The 21,995-nt window shown below is 47.5% G+C and overlaps 1 protein-coding gene across 1 annotated transcript in view; it reads right to left on the minus strand.

Moving 5' to 3' along the window:
* Positions 1 to 8,729, minus strand: part of MMP24 (matrix metallopeptidase 24) — a 61,859-nt gene extending 53,130 nt beyond the window's left edge. Inside the window, exons 1-2 of the mRNA XM_051846145.3 lie at positions 8,647 to 8,729; positions 7,938 to 8,061 (exon numbers count right to left, since the gene is read on the minus strand). Of these exons, the coding sequence (XP_051702105.2) occupies positions 7,938 to 8,061; positions 8,647 to 8,729 (207 nt within the window). The remainder of the gene's footprint in view (positions 1 to 7,937; positions 8,062 to 8,646) is intronic.
* Positions 8,730 to 21,995: the final 13,266 nt, after the last annotated feature.

The following is a 21,995-nucleotide window of genomic DNA, read 5'->3' on the forward strand; positions in this document are numbered from 1 at the left end:
TGCGCCCGCAGCTGATTTTCTTATTTTTTAAAAAGGTTTATTTATTTATTTGAAAGAGTTACAGAGAAGTAGAGGCAGAGAAAGAGAGGTCTTCCATCTGCTGGTTCACTCCCTAGTTGGCTGCAACAGCTGGAGCTGTGCCAATCTGAAGCCAGGAGCCAGGAGCTTCTTCTGGGTCTCCCATGCATGTACAGGGGCCCAAGCACTTGGGCTATCTTCCACTGCTTTCCCAGGCCATAGCAGAGAGCTGGATCAAAAGTGGGTCAGTCAGGACTCAAACCGGCACCCATATGGGATGTTGGCTCTGCAGGCAGTGGCTTTCCCCATTATGAAACAATGTTGGCCCCTTATCTTATTTGTAAAATGAAACGAATGATCCCGCCCTTTCCACATGAAAGGCTGGACTCATTTGTAAACCACATGATAAACTAACCAGATGCTAGGAAAAACTTTGATATTGATCAGAAAATGTTATATGTGTCCCAGAGTTCACTGTGGGAAGACTGGAGCCCCCTCTTCTGTTTACCTTCTCTCTTATTTCTTCATTCAACAAAGATTTATCAAATGTCTTTTGGGTACTAGAAACTGTGAGAGAGGCTAGAGATATAAACAGATTCAGTTACAGTTGCTGTCTTAAGGAAGACAGTTGTGGAAATAAACACTTACATGACTAACAAGAAGATAATGTAATATGAGCTATAAGAGAAAAGAGAAATATTATGGGAGGAAAGGGGAGGGAACAAGCAACTGTCTAGAGATGGCAGAAGGTGAGACAGGTCTTGAGTCAACCAGCTGGAATTTGCTGTGCAGAGTAGAAGGGAACTGTGTGTACAAAGGCACAGATAGATGTGAATGCCAAAACCCTTGCCACAGTAATGCCAAGACACTATTTTCTTCCTTAAAAAGCAGTTTATTTTCATCTATGTGAAATGCAGAGAGAAAAGGAGAGAGACAGAAAGAGAGAGAGAGAGATTGATTGATTGATTTACTATCCACTGGTTCACTCCCCAAATGTGTGCCATAGACAAGACTGGTACAGGCCAAAGTCAGCAGCATGGAACTCCATCCAGGAGTAAACCATTGGATGATAGATCTTTATCTATCCATCTCTCTGCCTTTCATATAGATTCAGTAAAGAAAGAATTCTAAAATTCAGAGGCAACGGTGTGCCTGGCAATCTTGAGAAACTGTGGAGAGCTGTGTTTGTGGGATGGAACAAGAGTGAGCTTTAGAAGATGAGGGCTGGTTCACTCCCCAAATGCTTGCAGCAGCCGGGGTGAGGCCAGGCTGAAGTCAGAAGCCTGGAACTCTATCTGGGTCTTTCCTGTGGCTGGCAGGAACCCAAGCACTTAGGCTGTCATCTGCTGCCTCCCAGGCATATTAGCAGGAAGCTGAATTGGAAGCGGAGATGGGACTTGATCACAGACACTCCCAACATGGGATGCAGGCATCCCAAGCAGCACTTAACCCCCTGCACCAAAACCATGGCCCCTGACTTATGGTTCAACATAAGTCATTGGTTACTTGACTGGGTTGGAAGGCTATAAACAGAAAGACCAACTGGGATCCTATTGTAGTAATCCAGTTGGTGGCTTGGATTAGGGTTCAGGTGGAAATAGACACAGCTGGATTTTTTTTTTGGTTGTTTAAGATTTATTTATTCAAAAGTCTGAGTGATAGAAAGGGAGAGATCGGGCTGGGTGTGGGGGTAAGATTTTTCATATGTTGGTTCACTTCTCAAATAGCTACAGCAGCCAGGTCTGGGCCAGGCTGAAGCCAGGAGCCAGTAATTCCATCTTGGTCTTCCACGTGGGTGGCAGGGGCCCACGAACTTGGGTCATCTTCTGCTGCCTTCTCAAGCACCTTAGCAGGAAACTGAGCTGGAAGTAGAACATGCAAGACTCGAACCAGCATTCCAGTATGGAATGCCAGCCTCATAAGTGCAGGTTTTATGTGCTATGCTGCAACACTGGTCCCTCTAGTTGGATTCTTGATAGATTTTTGAAAACAGAGTTGACAGAATTTGACAATGGCATGGATATTGATATGAGAAAAAGAGTGAAATTATAGCAAACTCTTTGACCTGGGCAGCTAAAGAATAGAATTGCCATGATCTGTCAGAAAGAAAACTGCAAGAGGAACAGGTTCAAATAGAAGTATCAACAGCTCGGTTCTGGTCATATTTAGTGGCAGATGTCTATTAAACACCCAGCTGGATATGACAGGTGGGCTGTTTGTATATGGGTCTGAATTCAGGAAAGAGTTTGGGAGTAGAATATGAATTTGGAGGTTCTCAGAATAAGGATAACATTTGAAAGTCAAGGGAACAGAATAATTACTTAGGATGTGAGTATAGGTAGAGAAGAAAAGAGACCCATACTGGGTCGTGGAGCAATTCTGGTATTTGGAGGCTAAGGAGATGAAGAGAAAGCAAGGAAAGACACTGAGAAGGAATATCCAGAAAGAAGAAAACTAAGAGAGTGAGAAATTCTGGAAGCCAAGTGAAGAAATTGTCTGGAGGAAGAGAGATCAGTCAACAGTGTCATATGGTCAAATACCATAAAGACCAAGCAATGATTATTGGACTTAGCATTGTGGAGGTTATTGGTGATTTTGAGAAAAGCTGTGTTTTGGTGAAATGCAGGGGACAACAATGAGACTGGAATAGGTACAAGATGGAATAGGAGAGGAACTGAAAGTGTTGAAGATATAAACACTTTTCAAAGAATTTTGCTACAAAGAGAAAGAGAAATGTGGCAGCTGGAGGAAAAGTATAATCAAAGAGGGTTATTGTTTTTCTTTTTTTTTTTTTTTTTTTTTGACAGGCAGAGTGGACAGTGAGAGAGAGAGACAGAGAGAGAAAGGTCTTCCTTTTGCCGTTGGTTCACCCTCCAATGGCCGCCGCTGCAGCCGGCGCACCGCGCTGATCCTGGCAGGAGCCAGGAGCCAGGTGCTTTTCCTGGTCTCCCATGGGGTGCAGGGCCCAAGCACCTGGGCCATCCTCCACTGCACTCCCTGGCCATAGCAGAGAGCTGGCCTGGAAGAGGGGCAACCGGGACAGAATCCGGCGCCCCAACCGGGACTAGAACCCGGTGTGCCGGCGCCGCAAGGTGGAGGATTAGCCTAGTGAGCCACGGCGCCGGCCAAGGGTTATTGTTTTTCAAGTGGAGGAAATAATGTCCATGCTGAATGCGACTGATCCAATAGGGGAAAACTGATGAAGCAGGGGAGATGGGGAGAGTTTTGGAAGCAATGCCCTTGAGTATGCAAGCGTACAAGAGGAGAGGCTGGCTGTGAGTTAGGATAATTCATCCACAGCGAGAGGAGGGAAGAGGACTTTTAGGTGCTTAAATCTGGTACCAGTAGGGAGAAGAGCTCAGAGGGGGAACTTTCATTTTCTGGTTGCTTTTTGTCTGGAACTGTGATGAAAGCTTTTCCAAAAGCCTTTTAGAGAGGAAGATGGGTCAGGAGGCCATCGCAGTGAGGCACGGAAAGTTGAGAACAGAACCGCAGCCCCTGAGGCTCCCGTGGCGCGTTTCCCCGAGGATCACTGGCTTGTCACGCAGGCGTCCGAATGCCATCCATCCCGGTAGGAAGGAACTCACTTGCTGGCCCGACCACAGGGTGGAGATGCTTTCTTCCTTTAAGAAAGGAAGCAGTTGAGTGATCGCAAGGAGCTGCAGCACTGGACAGCTCTTGGTGCTGAAGGGCCCCGGGACTGAAATGAGACAGATTACACAAACGGCAAAGATAGACACAGGAACTATAGGAATAGAGACAAATGAAGTTCCTTTTGGAGATCAGAAAGGAAACATGAAGGGCTTCAAAAAGTTCGTGGAAAATCCTCAGCTCCCATCTGCTGGTTCACTCCCCAAATACCAGGTAGAAGCCAGGAGGTAGGCACCCAGTGGTCTCCCGTGTGGGTGGCAGGGATCCAACTACTTGAGCCATCACCTGCGGCTCCCCAGGAAGCTGGAATCAGCAGCAGAGCTGGGACTCAAACCTAGGCCCTCTGGGAGTTGGTGCTGTGGTGTAGTGGGTAAAGCTGCCGCCCGCAGTGCCCGCATCCCACATGGGCACCTGTTCATGTCCCAGCTGCTCTGCTGCTGATCCAGTTCTCTGCTAATGTGCCTGGTAAAGCAACAGAAGATGGCCCATGTACTCGGGGTCCTGCACACTTGTGGGAGACCCAGAAGAAGCTCCTGACTCCTGGCTTCGGATCGGCTAAGCTCCAGCCATTGAGGCTTCTTGGGGAGTGAATCAGTGGATGGAAGACCTCTCTCTTTCTCTTTCTGCCTCTTCCTCTCTGTAACTCTGCCTTTCAAATAAATAAATACAAATTTTTTTAAAAATTGGAGTTATAAGCAATGGGAGGCTGAGTGAATTTTTAAAATATGTATTTCTTTATTTGAAAGGAGAGTGAGAGCAAGCAAGAGAGAGAGATCTTCTACCTACTGGTTCACTGCCCAAATGGCTGCAATAGCCAGGTATATGCCAGGCCAAAACCAGGAACTAGAACCTACCTCTGGGTCTCCCACATGGTGGCAGGGACCCCGACACTTGGGCTACCATCTACTGTTTTCCAGGTACATGAGCAGGAAGCCGGGTAGGAAATTGAGCAGCTGCATTTCAAACTGCCACTCAGGTATGGTGTGCCAACATTGCAGGCAATGGCTCAACTTGCTGCACTACAGTTCTGTGTGAATTTTTAATTGACAGAAATTGAAGGGTGAAGGCCTGAGGAAGGGAATGACCATATTTTTTTTTTAAAGAAATGTTTATTTAGGGGCCAGCGCTGTGGCATAGTGGGTAAAGCCACTGCCTGCAGTGCCAGCATCCCTTATAGGTACTAGTTTGAGTCCCGGCTACTCCACTTCCAATTCAGCTCCCTGCTATGGCTTGGGAAAGCAGTGGAAAATGGCCCAAGTCCTTGGGCCCCTTATGTGCATGGGAAGACCTAGAAGAAGCTCCTGGCTCCTGGCTTCATATCGGCACAGCTCTGGATTTTGCACCTGCACCCATCTGGGGAGTGAACCAGCGGATGGAAGACTTTCTCTTTCTCCCTCTCTCTCTCTCTCTCTCTCTCTCTCTCTCTCTCTCTCTGTCTCTCTGCCTTTCCTTCTCTCTGTGTGTAACTCTGACTTTCAAATAAATAAATAAATCTTTAAAAAATATAAAAAGATCTATTTAATTATTTGGAAGAGTTATGGGGGGAGAGAAAGAGAGAGGTTTATTCCATCTGCTGGTTCACTCGCTAAATGGCTGTAATGGTGGGAGGTGAGGTGATCTGAAGCCAGGAGTCAGGAGCTTCATCCGGGTCTCCCACGTGGATGCGGGGGCCCAAGTACTTGGGCCATCTTCTACTGCTTTCCCAGGCACATTAGCAGGGAGCTGGATTGGAGGTATTGTGTCCATATGGGATACTGGCACTGCAGGTGGTGGCTTTACCTGCTATGCCATAGCACCAGCCCCGGGAAGAACTTTATTGTTCAGGCTCTCCAAAAGTCCCTGACCCCAGTCTCAAGATCCAGCCCTGATTTGAGGGTATTTCCTTTAAGAGCATATTTAGAGCAGTGTACATACCATGGAGGTCTATGCAGCCATTTAAAAAATGATGATGTATTTTATGAATTTATGAAATTTTAGGAAATTATTTCCAAAATATGTCAAGTAGAAAAAAAGTCAAGGTGCAGAATTCTGGCTATCATTTGCCCCAATGAGTTGAACTTGTAAAAAAGTGATTCTAATCATCTGTAAAGGCCACTTCCTGAAAAGAGTACATCAGAATAGGGGCTCCTGGTCCTGGCTTCGGCCTGGCTCAGCCCCGGCCATTGTGGGCATTTGGGGAGTGAACCAGTGGATCGAAGATCCCTCCCCGACTCCTGACCCATGCCTCTGCCTCTCTGTAGCTCTGCCTTTCAAATAAATAAATCTTTTTTTTTTTTTTTTTTTTGACAGGCAGAGTGGACAGTGAGAGAGAGAGAGAGACAGAGAGAAAGGTCTTCCTTTACTGTTGGTTCACCCTCCAATGGCCGCTGCGGCTGGCGCACTGCGGCCGGCGCACCACGCTGATCTGAAGCCAGGAGAAAGGTGCTTTTCCTGATTTCCCATGCGGGTGCAGGGCCCAAGCACTTGGGCCATCCTCCACTGCACTCCTGGGCCACAGCAGAGAGCTGGCCTGGAAGAGGGGCAACCGGGACAGAATCCGGCGCCCCGACTGGGACTAGAACCCGGGGTGCCGGTGCTGCAGGTGGAGGATCAGCCTATTGAGCTGCAGCACCGGCCTAAATAAATAAATCTTTAAAAAATACACGAGAATATAGTGGGAATGATAACAGTCCACTTAGGTGGGCAGTATCAGCTCAAGCCCTGTCCATAAGGCAGAAAGTACCAGAAATAAGCAACAAACAAAAAACTAGGTCAAGTATTTATTTATAATTAATTTGCTTAGCATAAGACAGCTTTTATAAGCCAACAAGGAAAACACTTATAATTCAATGAAAACATGGCAGTGGACACAATGGTCCTCACATAAATAGAAAACATTTTTAAAGGACCAAGCTCGTCTGTGACTAAGAAAAGGCAAATCAGAACAATGAGCTACTGCTTTTGCATCTACCAGACTGCAAATACCCAGAGGTGGACGTGAGAGGAGAGTCACAGAAGGCACAGTAGAGAAACATTCTTCTGCACAAATCGGCAGTCCTGGCAGCCTCTGACCTATCACGTCGAGTTCTGAGAATTTATCCTAGATGAATAGCCTTGCTTGCGTGCGAAGACAAATGACCATTACTCATCTCAGCATTCCTTATATTTACAAAAGACCAGAATCCACTTCAGTGTTTTCCAGTTGTGGCAGTGTGGCCGTCGCTTGAGATGCCGAGTCCTGGCTGCTCTGCTTCTGGTCCAGCTCTGGCCAGCACCTCCCTGTGCCTAAGAACGGTGATAGCCACAGCAGATAATGGCCCACGTGCCTGGGCCCATGTCACTCACATGGCACGCCTGGCGGAGTTCCTGGCTCCTGACTTGGGCCTGGTCCAGGCCTAGCTGTTGTGGCCATGTGGGGAGTAAACCAGTGGATGGAAGATCTCTCTCTCTCTCTCCTTCCCTCCCTCCCTCCCTCCCTTCCTGCTTCTCTCTCTCTCTCTCTCTCTCTCTCTCTCTCTCTCTCAGTCACTCTGTCTTTCAAATCAGTCAACAAATAAATCTTTGTAAAAGACCATCTTTTCCAGTTGGGGAAATCGCTACATGTAAACAGAGGAATGCTGGGTAGGTGTTAGAACGAATGACGTGGCTCTGCAGTGACCAGATGGTCTTCTGTCGTCTCGCAATCCCTCGTTCCTTACTGGGGCTGCCAGAGCCTCCAGCCCACCTCCCTGCCTCTCGCCCTCTGCCAGGACCTGCGACTTAATTTTCAGGGCCCAGCATGAAATGAAAATGCAAGGCCCTTTGTTAAGAAAAAATTTAAGAATTTCAAGATGATGACAATAGAGTCTTAAAACAAGCTGGGGGCCCTTTTAAGCGCAGGGCCTTGGGTGGCCACCGAGGTCTCCAGTCCATGAAGCTGGCACTGCTCTTCGAGTGCCCTCGACACTGGCCGCCCCGGTGACACGCTGTGGAACGTCCTCCCAACGCCACCTCCTTTCTCTCTGGCGTGTTACAGGCCTCTCAGAAATAACTCCAGTGTGGCCTGCTTTGGGGAGTGTTGCTTGATTTTTGTCATTTAAGACATTTTTTGTTATGTACTCCCAGCTCTTGCCCGTAGTTTTTACCAACTCTTTATCACATGTATTCTGATTATTTATTTCAAAGTCCATCTCCCAGAGCTCTACCAGGGTGTGGCCTGTGGTGTACATGGTTTTTTGGGGTAACTCTAGCACCTCACACCTTGTCTAGCACGTGGAAGTTGACAGAATGAACGAGCTGGAGTGGATAACCTTGGAGAGGTGTGCGAAGTAATCACAGCTGTACTTCACCTTCATGTTGCTGAATCTCACTGGGGCCAGCAGGCCCTGGTGCCTGGAGCTTGATTCTAGAACGCACACATAGTTGTAATGGTCCCTGGGTGGGGGAGTAGGAGTACCTAGATCCGGAAACCTTTCAGGGGTCCCTGAGGCTACCCCTGTGTGCTTCTGAATCTCCTCGCACCTTTCAAGCATTAAAATGGGGGTCTGACTCCCCCAGGGCCCGCTGGCCGCACCGGTGAATGGCAGGGACTGGGAACCGGGCAGTGGTTTGGTTGCCCCCAATCTTCTGCAGCACTGGCTTTCAAATGGGGGATCCACACTCCTGAGGCACTCACAGTCTTTCTAAAGGGTACTCATGTCCCGTATTTTTAAGGGAATTCATTTCTTTTTTCATGATTTTATTTTTAAATTTCGTGTTTACATAAGGTGAACAAATTTCATGTATTCATGTATTTCACACATACCGATTTAAGAGCATAGTGATACTTCCCACCCTCCCCTCCCTCCTCCTTCCTTTCCTATTTTTTTTTTTAATTTTTATAAGAGAATTCGTTTCTAAGTCCTTAAGCTCCGTATGTATTCCTCCTGAGAATGTTCCTGGGGTTGAGGCTCCAACCTGACTCTTCTCCACAATTACAGTTCTTCCAGAGTCCATGCGCGAGGCGTGGTCCAGGCCCACCCTGAGCCTTGCTGTGAGCCATTGTCGGAGCAATCATAGTCTTGGATGTGGTCACGGGTGTTTCCCGTCAGATTCAGGGACATGGCCTTTAGTTCTGGGTGGTGTCATTCGTCAAGATTATTTTATGTGTCACTGGTCTGCTGACTCAGGCTATGGTGGCCTTATAGAGTTTTTTTCAGGAGGTCCCTCGACCTCTGAGTCTAAAACCAGACCTTTTTTTTTTCTTAAAGATTTATTTATTTATTTGAAAGAGTTACACAGAGAGAGAGGCAGAGAGAGAGAGAGAGAGAGAGAGGTCTTCCATCCACTGGTTCACTCCCCAATTGGTCACAATGGCCGGAGCTGCACCAATCAAAAGCCAGGAGCCAGGAGCTTCTTCCGGGTCTCCTACACGGGTGCAGGGGCCCAAGGACTTGGGCCATCTTCTACTGCTTTCCCAGGCTATAGCAGAGACCTGTATCAGAAGTGGAGCAGCCAAGACTTGAACCGGGCCCATATGGGATGCTGGCACTTCAGGCCAGGGCGTTAACCCACTGCACCACAGTGCTGGCCCCTCTGAGGGCAATTATAAGCCCTCTTCTCATTCTGTTCTTTTTCTCACTAAGAGATTTCATCCATACCTGTAGTTTCAAATACCATCTGCCTCCCAACAGCTCCCAGATTTCTATTTCTACCCTAAACCATGCTCTCAAACCCCTAAATCCAACTAGGTTCCACACCTACACCTTACTGTTTCGCGAAGTTCCCAGACTATGAAAGGTCAAAGGTCAGATCACGCTCTTCCCATGCAAAATCTCATCTCCAAGGCTCCCCCACGTTGGTAATAGTGTTCACGCCAGAGACCTGGGGGAATCCTGGATACTTTCCTTCACCTCCCACATGGCCTAATCAATGATCCATTCCAATGGATTCCACGTCATGCCAAACATCCCTGACCCTCCAGACTAGCCCACAAAACCTTACTTTACACCCTCATACAGCACCTTGTACCTCGGGATTCCTATCCATACGGTAATAAGTATTTGTGCAGTCCTTTCTCCCCCTCCATATCTTAATCTCAGGAGCACAAAAACTATGCCTGTCTGTTCCTTGCACAAAGGAGGCTCTTAGTGAACGTTTGTAGAAGCGCTTTGTACAGACTATGCTATGTCCACACTAGAGGGCAGCAGAGCACAGTTAATGGAAAGAGAGTCCCCCCCCCCCCCCCCCCATTATTAAAAAGCATGACTTTAATCACTTAACTTTTCTGAGTCTATTTCCTCCTCTGGAAACCGGGGCTAATTTCCCTTCCCTTGGATCAAAAGAGATAAGAAGATGTAAAGGGGCCGGAGTGCTGTACAAACAGGAGAGAGTGTTATCGGAGTCGGTTAAGACAAATATTTTTTGAATAAATGGAGACAGAGGAAGAGGATTTTGATTACAGGACTGTGGAACAGATTTGAGTACAGATTTGACAGATTCGGAAGAGAGGAAATGAAAGCTTAGACTGGCCCAGGTCCAGAGGCAGCCCGAGGCAGAGTGTGAAGCCAGCACAGCGTCGTCCCGGCCTGCGCCGTGCCCTCTCTGCTGGCGGCCCTCCACCTGCCCCCCGGCCTCCAGAGCCCTCTCCCGTGTTGTACTGCAGCTTCCCTTCCTCTTACTGGTCACGGCACAGCTGGCCTGTGTCCTGGCTCCTCAGAGGCCTGCCTGCCACTCACAGTGACAGCTTTGACCCGAGAAACAGATCCCTACCAACGTGCCAAGGGCCGAGAATCTGTTATTTTATCGCTCCCAACAACAAGAGCTGGACCTTATGAAGACAGAAGGAATGACCTACTCAAAAGAAAGCGATTCCAGATGACGAAGCTTTAGGTTCTGTGGAATGAGAGGAAATAGAAAGTTAAGAGGGAATAAGGCAGTTGTATGTGAGAGGTGACTTGATAGCAATTTTTTTTGACTTGATAGCAATTTAAGGGGAATAAACTTAAAAAAAATTCATAAGAGGGGCTGGCCCTGTGGTACTGTGGGATAAGTCACCACCTATGATTCTGGCATCTCATGTGAGCACCTGTTCAAGTCGTGGCTGCTCCACTTCCCATCTTGCTTCCTGCTAATGAGCAGATTTTGGCCTGGCCCAGCCCTGTTGCAGCCATTTTGACAGTGAACAAGTAGATGGAAGACCTCTCTCTGTCTCTCCCTCTGTCTCTGTAACTCTGCTTTTCAAATAAATAAATCAATCTTAAGAAAAAAAAAAAAACTTCAGTTTTAAGAAAATTCATATAAAGGTGGGCATTTGGCACAGCAGTTAGGACTTGCTTGGGACCCCTGCATCACATGTTGGAGTGCCTGGTTCAAGTCCCAGCTCCTCCACTTTTGGCAAATGCATTGAATCATACAACCATAGCCATAATCAAAATACAGAACAGTTCAGCACTTTCCACCCAAACTCTCTTGTGTTACCCCCTTTTCATCAAAACCTTCCCTACCCTTAGGTCATGGCCTCATTGAAGTATTGCCTTTTCCAGAATGTTGGATACAGGGACTCTTAAAATATGCACCTTGGACTTTGATTTCTTTCAGTAGGCATGCAGAGTTCAGATTCAGCCATGATGTTGCCAGATCAGTAATTCATTCTGTTTTATTGGGGAGTGGTTTGCTTTCATATTGATAAATCACAGTTCATTAATTCATTTCTCCATTTGAGTTGTTTCCAGTTTTGACATTATGAATAAAACTCCTATAAACATTCACATACAAGTCTGTTTGTTCTTCTTTCTTTTTTAAGGTTTCTTTTTTGAAAGGCAGAGCTACAGAGAAAGGGAAAGACTGAGAGAGAGAGAGACCCACCTTCCATCTGCTGGTTCATTCCCCAAATGCCTGCAAGAGCCAGGGGTGGGTCAGGCTGAAGTCAGGAGCCAGAAACATGGCATCGAGGCCTCCCATGTGGTGGCCGGGGCCCAGGTACCTGGACCATCATCCCCTGCAGGGAGCTGGATTGATAGCAGGGCAGCCAGGGCTGTAGCCGGCAGGCACTCCTATCGGGAATGCTGGCATGTCAAGCTGCAGCCTAACAGGCTGCACCGCAGCGCCAGCCCCTGCAAATAAGCTTTTTGGGTGAATGTAAATATTTCACTAGGAGGGACCACTGGGTCACATGACCAGTGCAGGCCTAACTTGATAATAAACTGAGACAGAGGTATCATGTTGCATGGCTTGCAGTAGTGCCTGAGTGCAGTTCCCAGTTGCTCTACGTCCTGGCCAGTAGTTGATGTTTTCAGGTTTGTTTTTTTTTTTAAACTTCCATAGATGTATGTTTGTTCCTATTTGTGGTTTTAATTTATAGTCCCCAATGACTCATGATGTTGAGCATCTTTTCATATACTTATTTACCATCTGCCTCTCTTCTTTGGTGAAGTGCCTGTGCAAACCTTTTGCCCATCTTTTTTTTTTCACTTGTTTGTTTTTGTTTTATTTAATTTTGAAAGTTATTTGTAAATTATTTATTTATTTAAAAAATATATTTTTTTTTAATTTGACAGGCAGAGTTAGACAGTGAGAGAGACAGAGAGAAAGGTCTTCCTTCCGTTGGTTCACCCCCCAAATGGCCGCTACAGCCGGAGCTACGCTGCTCTGAAGCCAGGAGCCAGGTACTTCCTCCTGGTCTCCCATGCAGGTGCAAGGCCCAAGCACTTGGGCCATCCTCCACTGCCTTCCTGGGCCACAGCAGAGAGCTGGACTGGAAGAGGAGCAACCGGGACAGAATCCAGCGCCCATATGGGATGCCGGCGCCACAGGCGGAGGATTAACCAAGTGAGCTACCGCGCCGGCCCCATAAAAGTTATTTGTAAATTCTGAATTCAAATCCAAGTGCAAGCGTTAGAAACATAATTTGAAAATATTTTCTTCTTCTAAGTTGTTGCTTGTCTTTTCATTCCCTTAATATCATCTGAAGAAAAACTTCTTATAAATTGTGCTTTAATGCCATATTTAAGAACTCTGTTTAACCCAAGGTGACAGTTTTTTTCTCCTATGCTTTTGTTTAAAAGTTCAATAGCTTTACCTTTAGCTCTATCATCTATTTCAACTAAGTGTTTTTAATAGAAGGTGTGAGCAGTGATGGGCATTTGATGTAGCAGTTCAGATGCTGCTTGGGGTAGCCGTATCCCATGTCAGAGTGTGTGGCTTGGCGTACCTGCTAACTTACGGTCCCAGCTCCCTGCGTATGCAGACCCTGGCAGGCAGCAGGTGACGGCTCAGGTGGTTGAGTCTCTGTCATCTATGTGGGAGACCTGAATGGAGTTCCTGACTTCTGATTTTGGCCTGGCCCAGCTTCAGCTGTTATGGGCATTTGAGGAGTGAACCATAGACAGAAGATCTCTATCTGTCTCCCTGCCTTTCAAATAAATAAAAGTTAAATAAACATCTTAAAAAGATGTGAGGTGGGGGCTGGTGCTGTGGTGTAGAAGGTTAAGCCTCTGCCTGCATCCCATATGTGCGCCAGCTCTAGTCCTGGCTGCTCCACCTCCAATTCAGGTCCCTGCTAATGTGCTTGGGAAAGCAGCGGAAGATGGCCCAAGTCCTTGGGACTCTGCACCCATGAGTGAGATCCAGAAGAAGCTCCTGGCTCCTGGCTTAGGCCTGGCCCAACCCTGGTCATTGCAGCCATTTGGGGGAGTAAACCAGCAGATGGAAGATTCCTCTCTCTCTCTCTCTCTCCCTCTCCCTAACCCTCTCCCTCCCTCCCTCCCTCCTCTCTTTCTGTATCTCTGTCTTTCAAATAAATAAATTTAAGAAGAAAATAAACTGGGCTGGTGCTGTGGCATAGTAGGTAGAACTGCCACCTGCAGTGCCAGCATCCCATATGGGCTCTGGTTCGAGTCCCAGCAGCTCCTCTTCTGACCCAGCTCTCTGCAATGGCCTGGGAAGGCAGTAGAAAATGGCCCAAGTGCTTGGGCCCCTGCATTCCTGTGGGAGACCCAGAAGGGGCTCCTGGCTGCTGGCTCCTGGCTTCGGATTGGCCTAGCTCTGACTGTTGTGGTCATGGGGAGTAAACCAGAAGATGGAACACCTCTCTCTCTCTCTCTGCCTCTCTGTAGTTATGCCTCTCATATAAATAAATAAATGTTTAAAAAAAAAAAGAAAAGGTGTGAGGTGTTGGTGAAGGTTTTCGCTTTTGCATATATTGCCTAATTTATCCAATATCATTTGTTGAGAAGATAATCTTTCCTTATTAAATTTCCTTTGTACTTTTGTAAAAAGGAAAATCCAATTGGTCATATTTGTATCAGTCTACTTCTGGAACATCTTTTGTTTTATTGATCTATGTGTCTGTCCTTTTGCCAGTACTATGCCATCTTTGTTAGTGTAGTAATATAGTAAGTTTTTTTGCGAAAGATTTAACTTTTTATTATTTATTTGAAAATTAGAGTTACACAGAGAGGGAAGGAGAAGCAAAGAGAGTCATTCTCTGGCTCCCTCCCCAGCTGGCTGCGATAGCCAGAGCTGCAGCGATCCAAAGCCAGGAGCCAGGAGCTTCTTCTGGGTCTTCCATGTGGGTGCAGGGGCCCAAGGACTTGGGTCATCTTCCACTGCTTTCCCAGGCCATAGCAGAGAGCTGGATCGGAAGTGGAGCAGCCAGGACTTGAACTGGTGCCCATATTAGATGCTGGTGCTGCAGGCCATGACTTTACCTGCTACAGCACTAACCCCAGAATTGAGCCTTCTAAGCAGTAAACATATGTCTCCATTTCTTTGGTTCTTCTTTGATCTCTTTCATCAGTGTCTTGTAGTTTTCAGAATAAGGATTCTGAATATATTTTGTTAGCTTTATCCCTAAATGTTTCACTATTTTGGTGCTATTTTAAGTGTACAGGTAGAAGGGCAAGACAAAAAGGAGACGGAAGCCCCGAACTCACAGCCAAAACAGCTTTATTCAGAGGCAAACCCAAGAGGGGCTCACCACCGGCAAGCACATGGGGCAAACACATGGCAGAGAGCAGACAGAGCTCTCTTACAGGCTGGGGCTGTGGAGCATAAAATAGTGGGGAGGCGTTGGGCTGAGGCTGAGCTCTGGAGATAGCAGTGAGGCTTGGGAGGGTTTGGGATCTGCTGTCAGTCATGTGGGCAAGAGACTAAAATAGAAGTAAGGCTTTTGTCCTTGCTCCATCAATATGTGATATTCTTTACTTATTTTCGTTTTCCAATTGCTTGTTGCTAGTATAGAAATACGATCAATTTTTATATGATGATTTTGTATCCTGTGACTTTGCTAAACTCTTCTCTTAGTTCCAGGAGCTCTTTTTTTGTAGATTTAATAGGATTCTTGACATAGCTATTAATAGAGACAACTTTGTTTCTTCTTCTTCTTCTTTTTTTTTTTAATATTTATTTATTTTGAAAGTAAGAACTACAGAGAGAGAGAGAGAGGTATCTTCTATCCACTGATTTACTCCCCCAGATAGCTACAACAGCCAGGACTGAGCCAGGCTGAAGCCAGGAGCTTCACTGGGGTCTCCCATGCTGCTTTTCCCAGGCTAGCCATCAGCAGGGAGCTGGATTGGAAGTGGAGCAGCCAGGACTCAAACTGGTCACAGGTGGTGGCTTTACCCACTATGCCACAATGCCAGCCCAACTGTATTTCTTTATTTCTAATCCATATGTTCTTCTCCCTCCTTTACCTTAGTGCACTGGTTAGAACTTTCTGGATGATGTTGAAAAGAAGAGATGGGAATAAACGTCTTTTTTTTTTTTTTTAAATATGTATTTATTTTGAAAGAGTTGCACAGACAGAAAGAGAGGCAGAGAGAGAGAGAGGTCTTCCAACTGCTGGTTCACTCCCCAGGTGGCTGCAATGGCCAGAGGTGTGCCAATCCAAAGTCAGGAGCCAGGAGCTTCTTCTGGTCTTCCACACAGGTGCAGGGGCCCAAGGACTTGGGCCATCCTCTACTGCTTTCCCAGGCCATAGCAGAGAGCTGGGTCAGAAGTGGAGCAGCTGGGACTCAAACCGGCGCCCATGTGGGATGCTGGCATTGCAGGTGGCAGCGTCACCCACTGGTGCCGCAGCGCTGGCCCACATGCAGTAAAGGCTTTACACAGTCCCGATTTTAGGGAAGTTTTTCATCAATGAGTATTATTTCCTTTTTGTTTGTTTTAATGTTTTATTCACTTATTTGAAAGGCAGAGTGACAGAGGTAGAGAGGGGTAGAGGGGAATCTTCCATGTACTGGTTCACTTTGCAAAATGGCTACAACAGCCGATCTGAGCCAAGCTGAAAACCAGGAGCCAGGTACCCCATGTGGACCTCACACATGGGTGGCAAGGCCCAAAAACTTGGGTCATTCCACTCTCTTGATTCAAACCAGCACTCTGACATGGGATGCCTACGTTAACCAGTTACCCCGCAGCAGCTTAACCTGCAATGCTACAACTCCAGCCCCCATTCCAGACCATTATGTCCCTGCCCTAATCACTCCAGGGCTAGGTACTAAACAACTAGACCCCACATCCTGCTGGAGTTATTCAAACTAGCCAGCCCTACATTTGCTCAGCCTGCTTGGTGTGCCTCACCCATCCCTTTCTCAGAATCCACACAAAGGCTCTCCTCCAGACCTGCTCTGCCTCTGCCTCCAACACACCCGTTATTCTCCCTTGTGACCCTGCGTGGTGACATGCTCCTTTTTAGGAAATGTGAGTAATCCACTTTGTTTTCAATGGCGATTGTCTGATCTGTTGAGCTCACCATACTTGAATGTAAAGAGAATCTATATTTTTAAAACATCCACTCGGGGTCCGCGCTGTGATGTAGTGGGTAAAGCCACTGCCTGCAGTGCCGGCATCCCATATGGGCATCCCATGTGAGTAGTCCTGGCTGCCCTGTTACTGATCCAGCTCTCTGTTCCGGCCTGGGGAAACAGTGGAAGATGGCTCAAGTTCTTGGACCCCTGCACCAGCGTGGGAGACCCAGAAGAAGCTCCTGGCTTTGGATTGGCACAGCTCTGGCCATTGCGACGATTTGGAGAGTGAACCAGCAGATGGAAGGAAGATCTCTCTCTCTGCCTCTGCCTCCCAAATAAATAAATAAATCTTTAACCACAACAACAACAAAATCCACAACAGTGTCTTCCTTTTTCCTTTTTTGATGTGTTTTCTTTCTTATTGAAGAGTTTTAGGTGCCTGTGCTGATAACCACTGACTCCCACCCTCTTCATGGGTGCCCCCTGCTTGGCAGTGCAGTTCCTCAACTGGAGGTAGCCTTGTGCCAGGACTGGGAGAGAGAAAAATGGAGATTCCCTCAATACTCCCCAACTCACAAGGGCACCTTTCCTCAAGCTTGTGGAGAGAAACACGTTTTGTTTTGTTTTCTTACTGTCTGCATCTATTGTGTAGTTCCTAGATTTGGCTCACCCTTGGGTGGAAGCTAGGGGTTAAGGAGGAAAAACACAGAAAACTCACCACTGCCACAGGGGATGTTCTTCCAGTGTTAACTTCTCTCTTCAGGCTGCTATCATTTGCCTTCAGTCTTCAGGAAGTTTCTCTCTCTCTCTAACTCTCTCTCTCATCTCTTGACCACTGAGAGAGGAAGGTTCATTTTCGTCACCTCGCCAGTGCCAGAAATAAAAATTAGTATTTTGGCTGGCGCCATGGCTCACTTGGCTAATCCTTCACCTGCGGCGCCAGCACCCCAGGTTCTAGTCCCGGTTGGGGCGCTGGGTACTAGTGCCGGTTGCTCCTCTTCTAGTCCAGCTCTCTGCTGTGGCCCAGGAGGGCAGTGGGGGATGGCCCAAGTGTTTGGGTCCCTGCACCTGCATAGGAGACTGGGAGGAAGTACCCAGTTCCTGGCTTCGGATCGGCACAGCGCCGGCCGTAGCGGCCATTAGGGGAGTGAACCAACAGAAGGTAGACCTTTCTCTCTGTCTCTCTCTCACTGTCTATAATTCTCCGTCTCTCTCACTGTCTAACTCTGCCTGTCAAAAAATAAAATAAAAATAAAAATAAATGAGTATTTTGGTTCATGACAAGTTTGGTTGTGTTGTGGAAAGAACACACTATATCCAAAGCCCAGAAGGTAATAGCGTCATTACTACATGGCGCATTTATCAGATACTGCCTATTGTGGTTCCCAGTTCCCTGGGAAAGCAGAAGCATTCAGAAAATAGTTTCCCATTCTTGCCCTGCCAGGTACTGGGGAAGAACTGTCCCTTCTCCCGGTGGTGAAGGCAGGGAAGTAGCCAGGAGTTGAGGACCACCAGTATCTGTGCCAAGCCCCACAGGCACAGCCGACACCCCACCCCCTTCCGTGCAGACTTAGCTGCAGGCATGGCTCCAGCTGGAAATACCCAACATGGCTGCAGGCTGCGCACACCCACTCCCGTCATGCACCAGACACCAGGACACTCCTGAGATTTTCCAAAATGGGGCCCCACCCAAACTCTGCCTCCACTTGAATATCAGTTAAGCCCTGCCCAGACACTACCCCCTCGTCTATGAAAGGGTGACCCCAAACGTTGTTTATGGCATTACTCTTCCATGAGGTTTCCCAGACTCCACAGAGTGTGTACTTTCCCTTTGCCTCAAAATATCTTGCTTTCCTGCTCACCTTTATCTGTGTCTCCTCCTTGAATTCTTCTGTGCATGGAGATAAGAACTTGCCTCACCTAGCCAGGGTCCTCCCCCACAACAAAGCCAAGTCAGTCTTTCACTTGTTATGTTCAGCCCTCCTCCTCTATCCTTTTTTTCCTGATCATCAAGTTTTCCCTCCCTATGGTTTATCCCTATAGATGAAAAGAAAAATGTTATAATACCTAATTTTAGGGCTGGAGCTGTGGCACAGTAGGTTAATCCTTGCCTGCAGTGCGGCATCCCATATGAGCCATCCAAAGATGGCACCATTTTGCTAACACAGAGAGGTCTTCCAACCACTGGTTTACTCCCCAGATGGCTGCAATGGCCAGAGCTGCGCTGATCTGAAGCCAGAAGCCAGGAGCTTCTTCCAGGTCTCCCTCAGGTTGCAGGGACCCAGGGACTTGGGCCATCTTCTACTGCTTTCCCAGGCCATACCAGAAAGCTGGATCGGAAGTGGAGCAGCTGGGACTTGAACCGGCTGTCCATATAGGATGCTGATGCCACAGGTGGAGGCTTAGCCTACTACCCACAGCGCTAGTCCCCTGTCAATTTCTTTTTTATTTATTTATATTTTTTTATTATTTTTTTTGACAGGTAGAGTGGACAGTGAGAGAGAGAGAGACAGAGAGAAAGGTCTTCCTTTGCCGTTGGTTCACCCTCCAATGGCCACCACGGCCGGCGCACCGCGCTGATCCGATGGTAGGAGCCAGGTACTTATCCTGGTCTCCCATGGGGTGCAGGGCCCAAGCACTTGGGCCATCCTCCACTGCACTCCCTGGCCACAGCAGAGAGCTGGCCTGGAAGAGGGGCAACCGGGACAGAATCCAGCGCCCCGACCGGGACTAGAACCCGGTGTGCCGGCACCACAAGGTGGAGGATTAGCCTAGTGAGCCAGGGCGCCGGCCCCCCTGTCAATTTCTTGATCTGTACTATCCCTTAGGTGATCCCACCAGCCTCCCAGGTTTCTACGTTGTTTTTATGGTAAACTCGATAAAACAGATCTCTGGCTCAGATCTTTTCCCTCAACTTCACACTTGTTTACCAACTACCTTTTAGCATTTGCATTGAATGTGTAATAAGTATACAACTTAATATGTGCAGAGCAGTTGTAATTCCCACCAAAACCTGCTGTCTTATAACTTCCTCATTCCAGGCGTGCAGATCTCTGCAGATCAGTCTCTGAGTCATTCTTTTTAAATGTAAATTTTATCGAGGCAAAGCTCTGACACAGAGAACTGAACAAATTGTAAACATCACTCAGTGAATATTCACAAAATGAGTACATTTATACAGTCAGCTCCCAAGAAACAAACCGTTCCCCCCCGTAAACCCTCCTTTCTCCCTTCTCGTCACTACCTCCCCAAGGATAACCAATGTCATGGCTTCTAAAACCACAGGCTGGTTCTGTGTACCTTTGAAACTTATATAAATGGAACCATATAGTTTACATATTTTGTGATTGGCTTTTTTATTCAACATCCTATTTGTGAGAATCATTCATGTTCAGGCCATGTATAATAAGTTTGTATATTCTCCTTGTATAATTCTTTTTGTAAATATATTTTAGAAAGATGTTGGGATATTTTCCAGTTTGGGGCTATTACAGGTAATGCTGTTATGACTAATCTGAGATAATGTCTTTTTGTGAGTATAGGCAAGCATTTTTGTTAAGTACTTAGCTAAGAGGCGTTTATTCAACTTTAATACGTTCTCCAGTTTCCAAATAGTGTCGCAGTCATGATTGTACTAACTTACATTGCCATTAATAGGGTATGGAAGTTCTAGTTGTTCTGTATCTTTGTCAATTCTGTCTTTTCTTCCCTCCCTCCCTCCCTTCCTCCCTCCCTCCCTCCCTTTCTTCCTTCCTTTTTCCTTTTAACTATTCTGATAAGTAAGCAGTGGTATCTTGGCTTTTATTTTTTTTTTTTTAAGATTTATTTATTTATTTGAAAGGCAGAATTACAGAGAGGCAGAGAGAGAGAGAGAGGGGTCTTCTATCCACTGGCTCACTCCCCAGATGGCCACAACAGCCGGAGCTATGCCGATCTGAAGCCAGGAGCCAGGAGCTTCTTCTGGATCTCCCACATGGGTGCAGGGGCCCAAGGACTTGGGCCATCTTCTACTGCTTTCCCGGGCCATAGCAGAGAGCTGGATCAGAAGTGGAGCAGCCGGGACTTGAACTGGCACCCATACGGGATGCCAGCACCGTAGGTGGCAACTTAACCGGCTATGCCACAGCGCCAGCCCCGGTAGCTTGGCTTTAACTTGCATTTCTTAGGGTAATTTCTTATTTTTCTCTTTCTCTTATATTTATATTGAATCTTTCATCTAATTCTACCTGCTCTATCTTCCTAATTTATCCAATATCAAGTATTTTCACCATCTCTACTATTAATTGTAAGGTCACCACAAGACACACCAAACACCAGAGTTAAAGGAAAGGGTTTATTGATGGGGGAACTCCAACCGGGCAGATGGAAGGGGTGAAGAGAAAAGAGAGAGAGGCGGGGTTGAGCGAGAGTTCAACAGAGAGAGGGTGAAGAAGAAGGAGACATGTGGAGAGAGAGGGCACTTGTGCCAGAACAGGTCCTGTTATACCTTTGGGGGGCAGCAGGGAAGTAGGAGCAGTGAATCCCACTAGGGTGGGGGTGGAGCTGACACCTGTGGCTGGGCCATCTGGTCACCTGGCTTCCAGCAATGGCGGTGGGGGCTAGAGCCTAGGAGGGTATCCGAGACGTAAATCGTGCCACAGACAAGACCGCACCATTTTATTAACATTAACACCCTGGGCCATGCCACTGTAGCTTTTTCACCATTTGATAGCAGTGGCCTTCTAGCAGCGTGCACAGTCTTGGAGCTCCCTGAGTTTGCCTTCGCCCCCTAATCTCTGTTTCCCCCATGGTAGCCATAGTGATGCCCTTCAGATGTAAAGCAGCTCATGTCACTCACTTCTCAGCAGCCTGCATGGCTGTCAGTGTCACTCAGAATAAAAATCAAAGTCCTTAGAGTCGGCCTATGAGACCCGACATGATTTGCCTCCTGCTGCTTCTCTCCCTTTTGCCAGCTCCCCTGGCCGCTGAGCGAGTCGAGCTCACTCCTCAGGACTGTGGTGCCCGTTCCGTCTGCTTAGACTCCCCACGGTCATTCTCTCACTGCAGATCTCTGCTCAGCTGTGATCCCACTGCCTGACTGTGCTATGCAAAGCAGCATCTCACCAACACTCGGCTCTCATCATCCCTCCTACCTCCCTTATTTTCCTAACACTTCTCCCTGTCATTTAAAAAATCTTACTTTTTTTTTTTTTTGACAGGCAGAGTGGACAGTGAGAGAGAGAGAGACAGAGAGAAAGGTCTTCCTTTGCCGTTGGTTGCACCCTCCAATGGCCGCCGCGGCCAGCGCGCTGCGGCCGGCGCACCGCGCTGATCCGATGGCAGGAGCCAGGAGCCAGGTGCTTTTCCTGGTCTCCCATGGGGTGCAGGGCCCAAGCACCTGGGCCATCCTCCACTGCACTCCCTGGCCACAGCAGAGGGCTGGCCTGGAAGAGGGGCAACCGGGACAGAATCCGGCGCCCCGACCGGGACTAGAACCCAGTGTGCCGGCGCCGCTAGGCGGAGGATTAGCCTAGTGAGCCGCGGCGCCGGCCTCTTGCTTTTTTTTTTTTAAAGATTTATTTATTTATTTGAAAGTCAAAGTTACACAGAGAGAGGAGAGGCAGAGAGAAAGAGAGAGAGAGAAAGAGAGAGGTCTTC

The sequence above is a fragment of the Oryctolagus cuniculus genome, chromosome 11, assembly GCF_051225735.1.
Source record: "Oryctolagus cuniculus isolate XC-2025 breed Fujian yellow rabbit chromosome 11, ASM5122573v1, whole genome shotgun sequence".
Lineage (NCBI taxonomy): Eukaryota > Metazoa > Chordata > Mammalia > Lagomorpha > Leporidae > Oryctolagus > Oryctolagus cuniculus.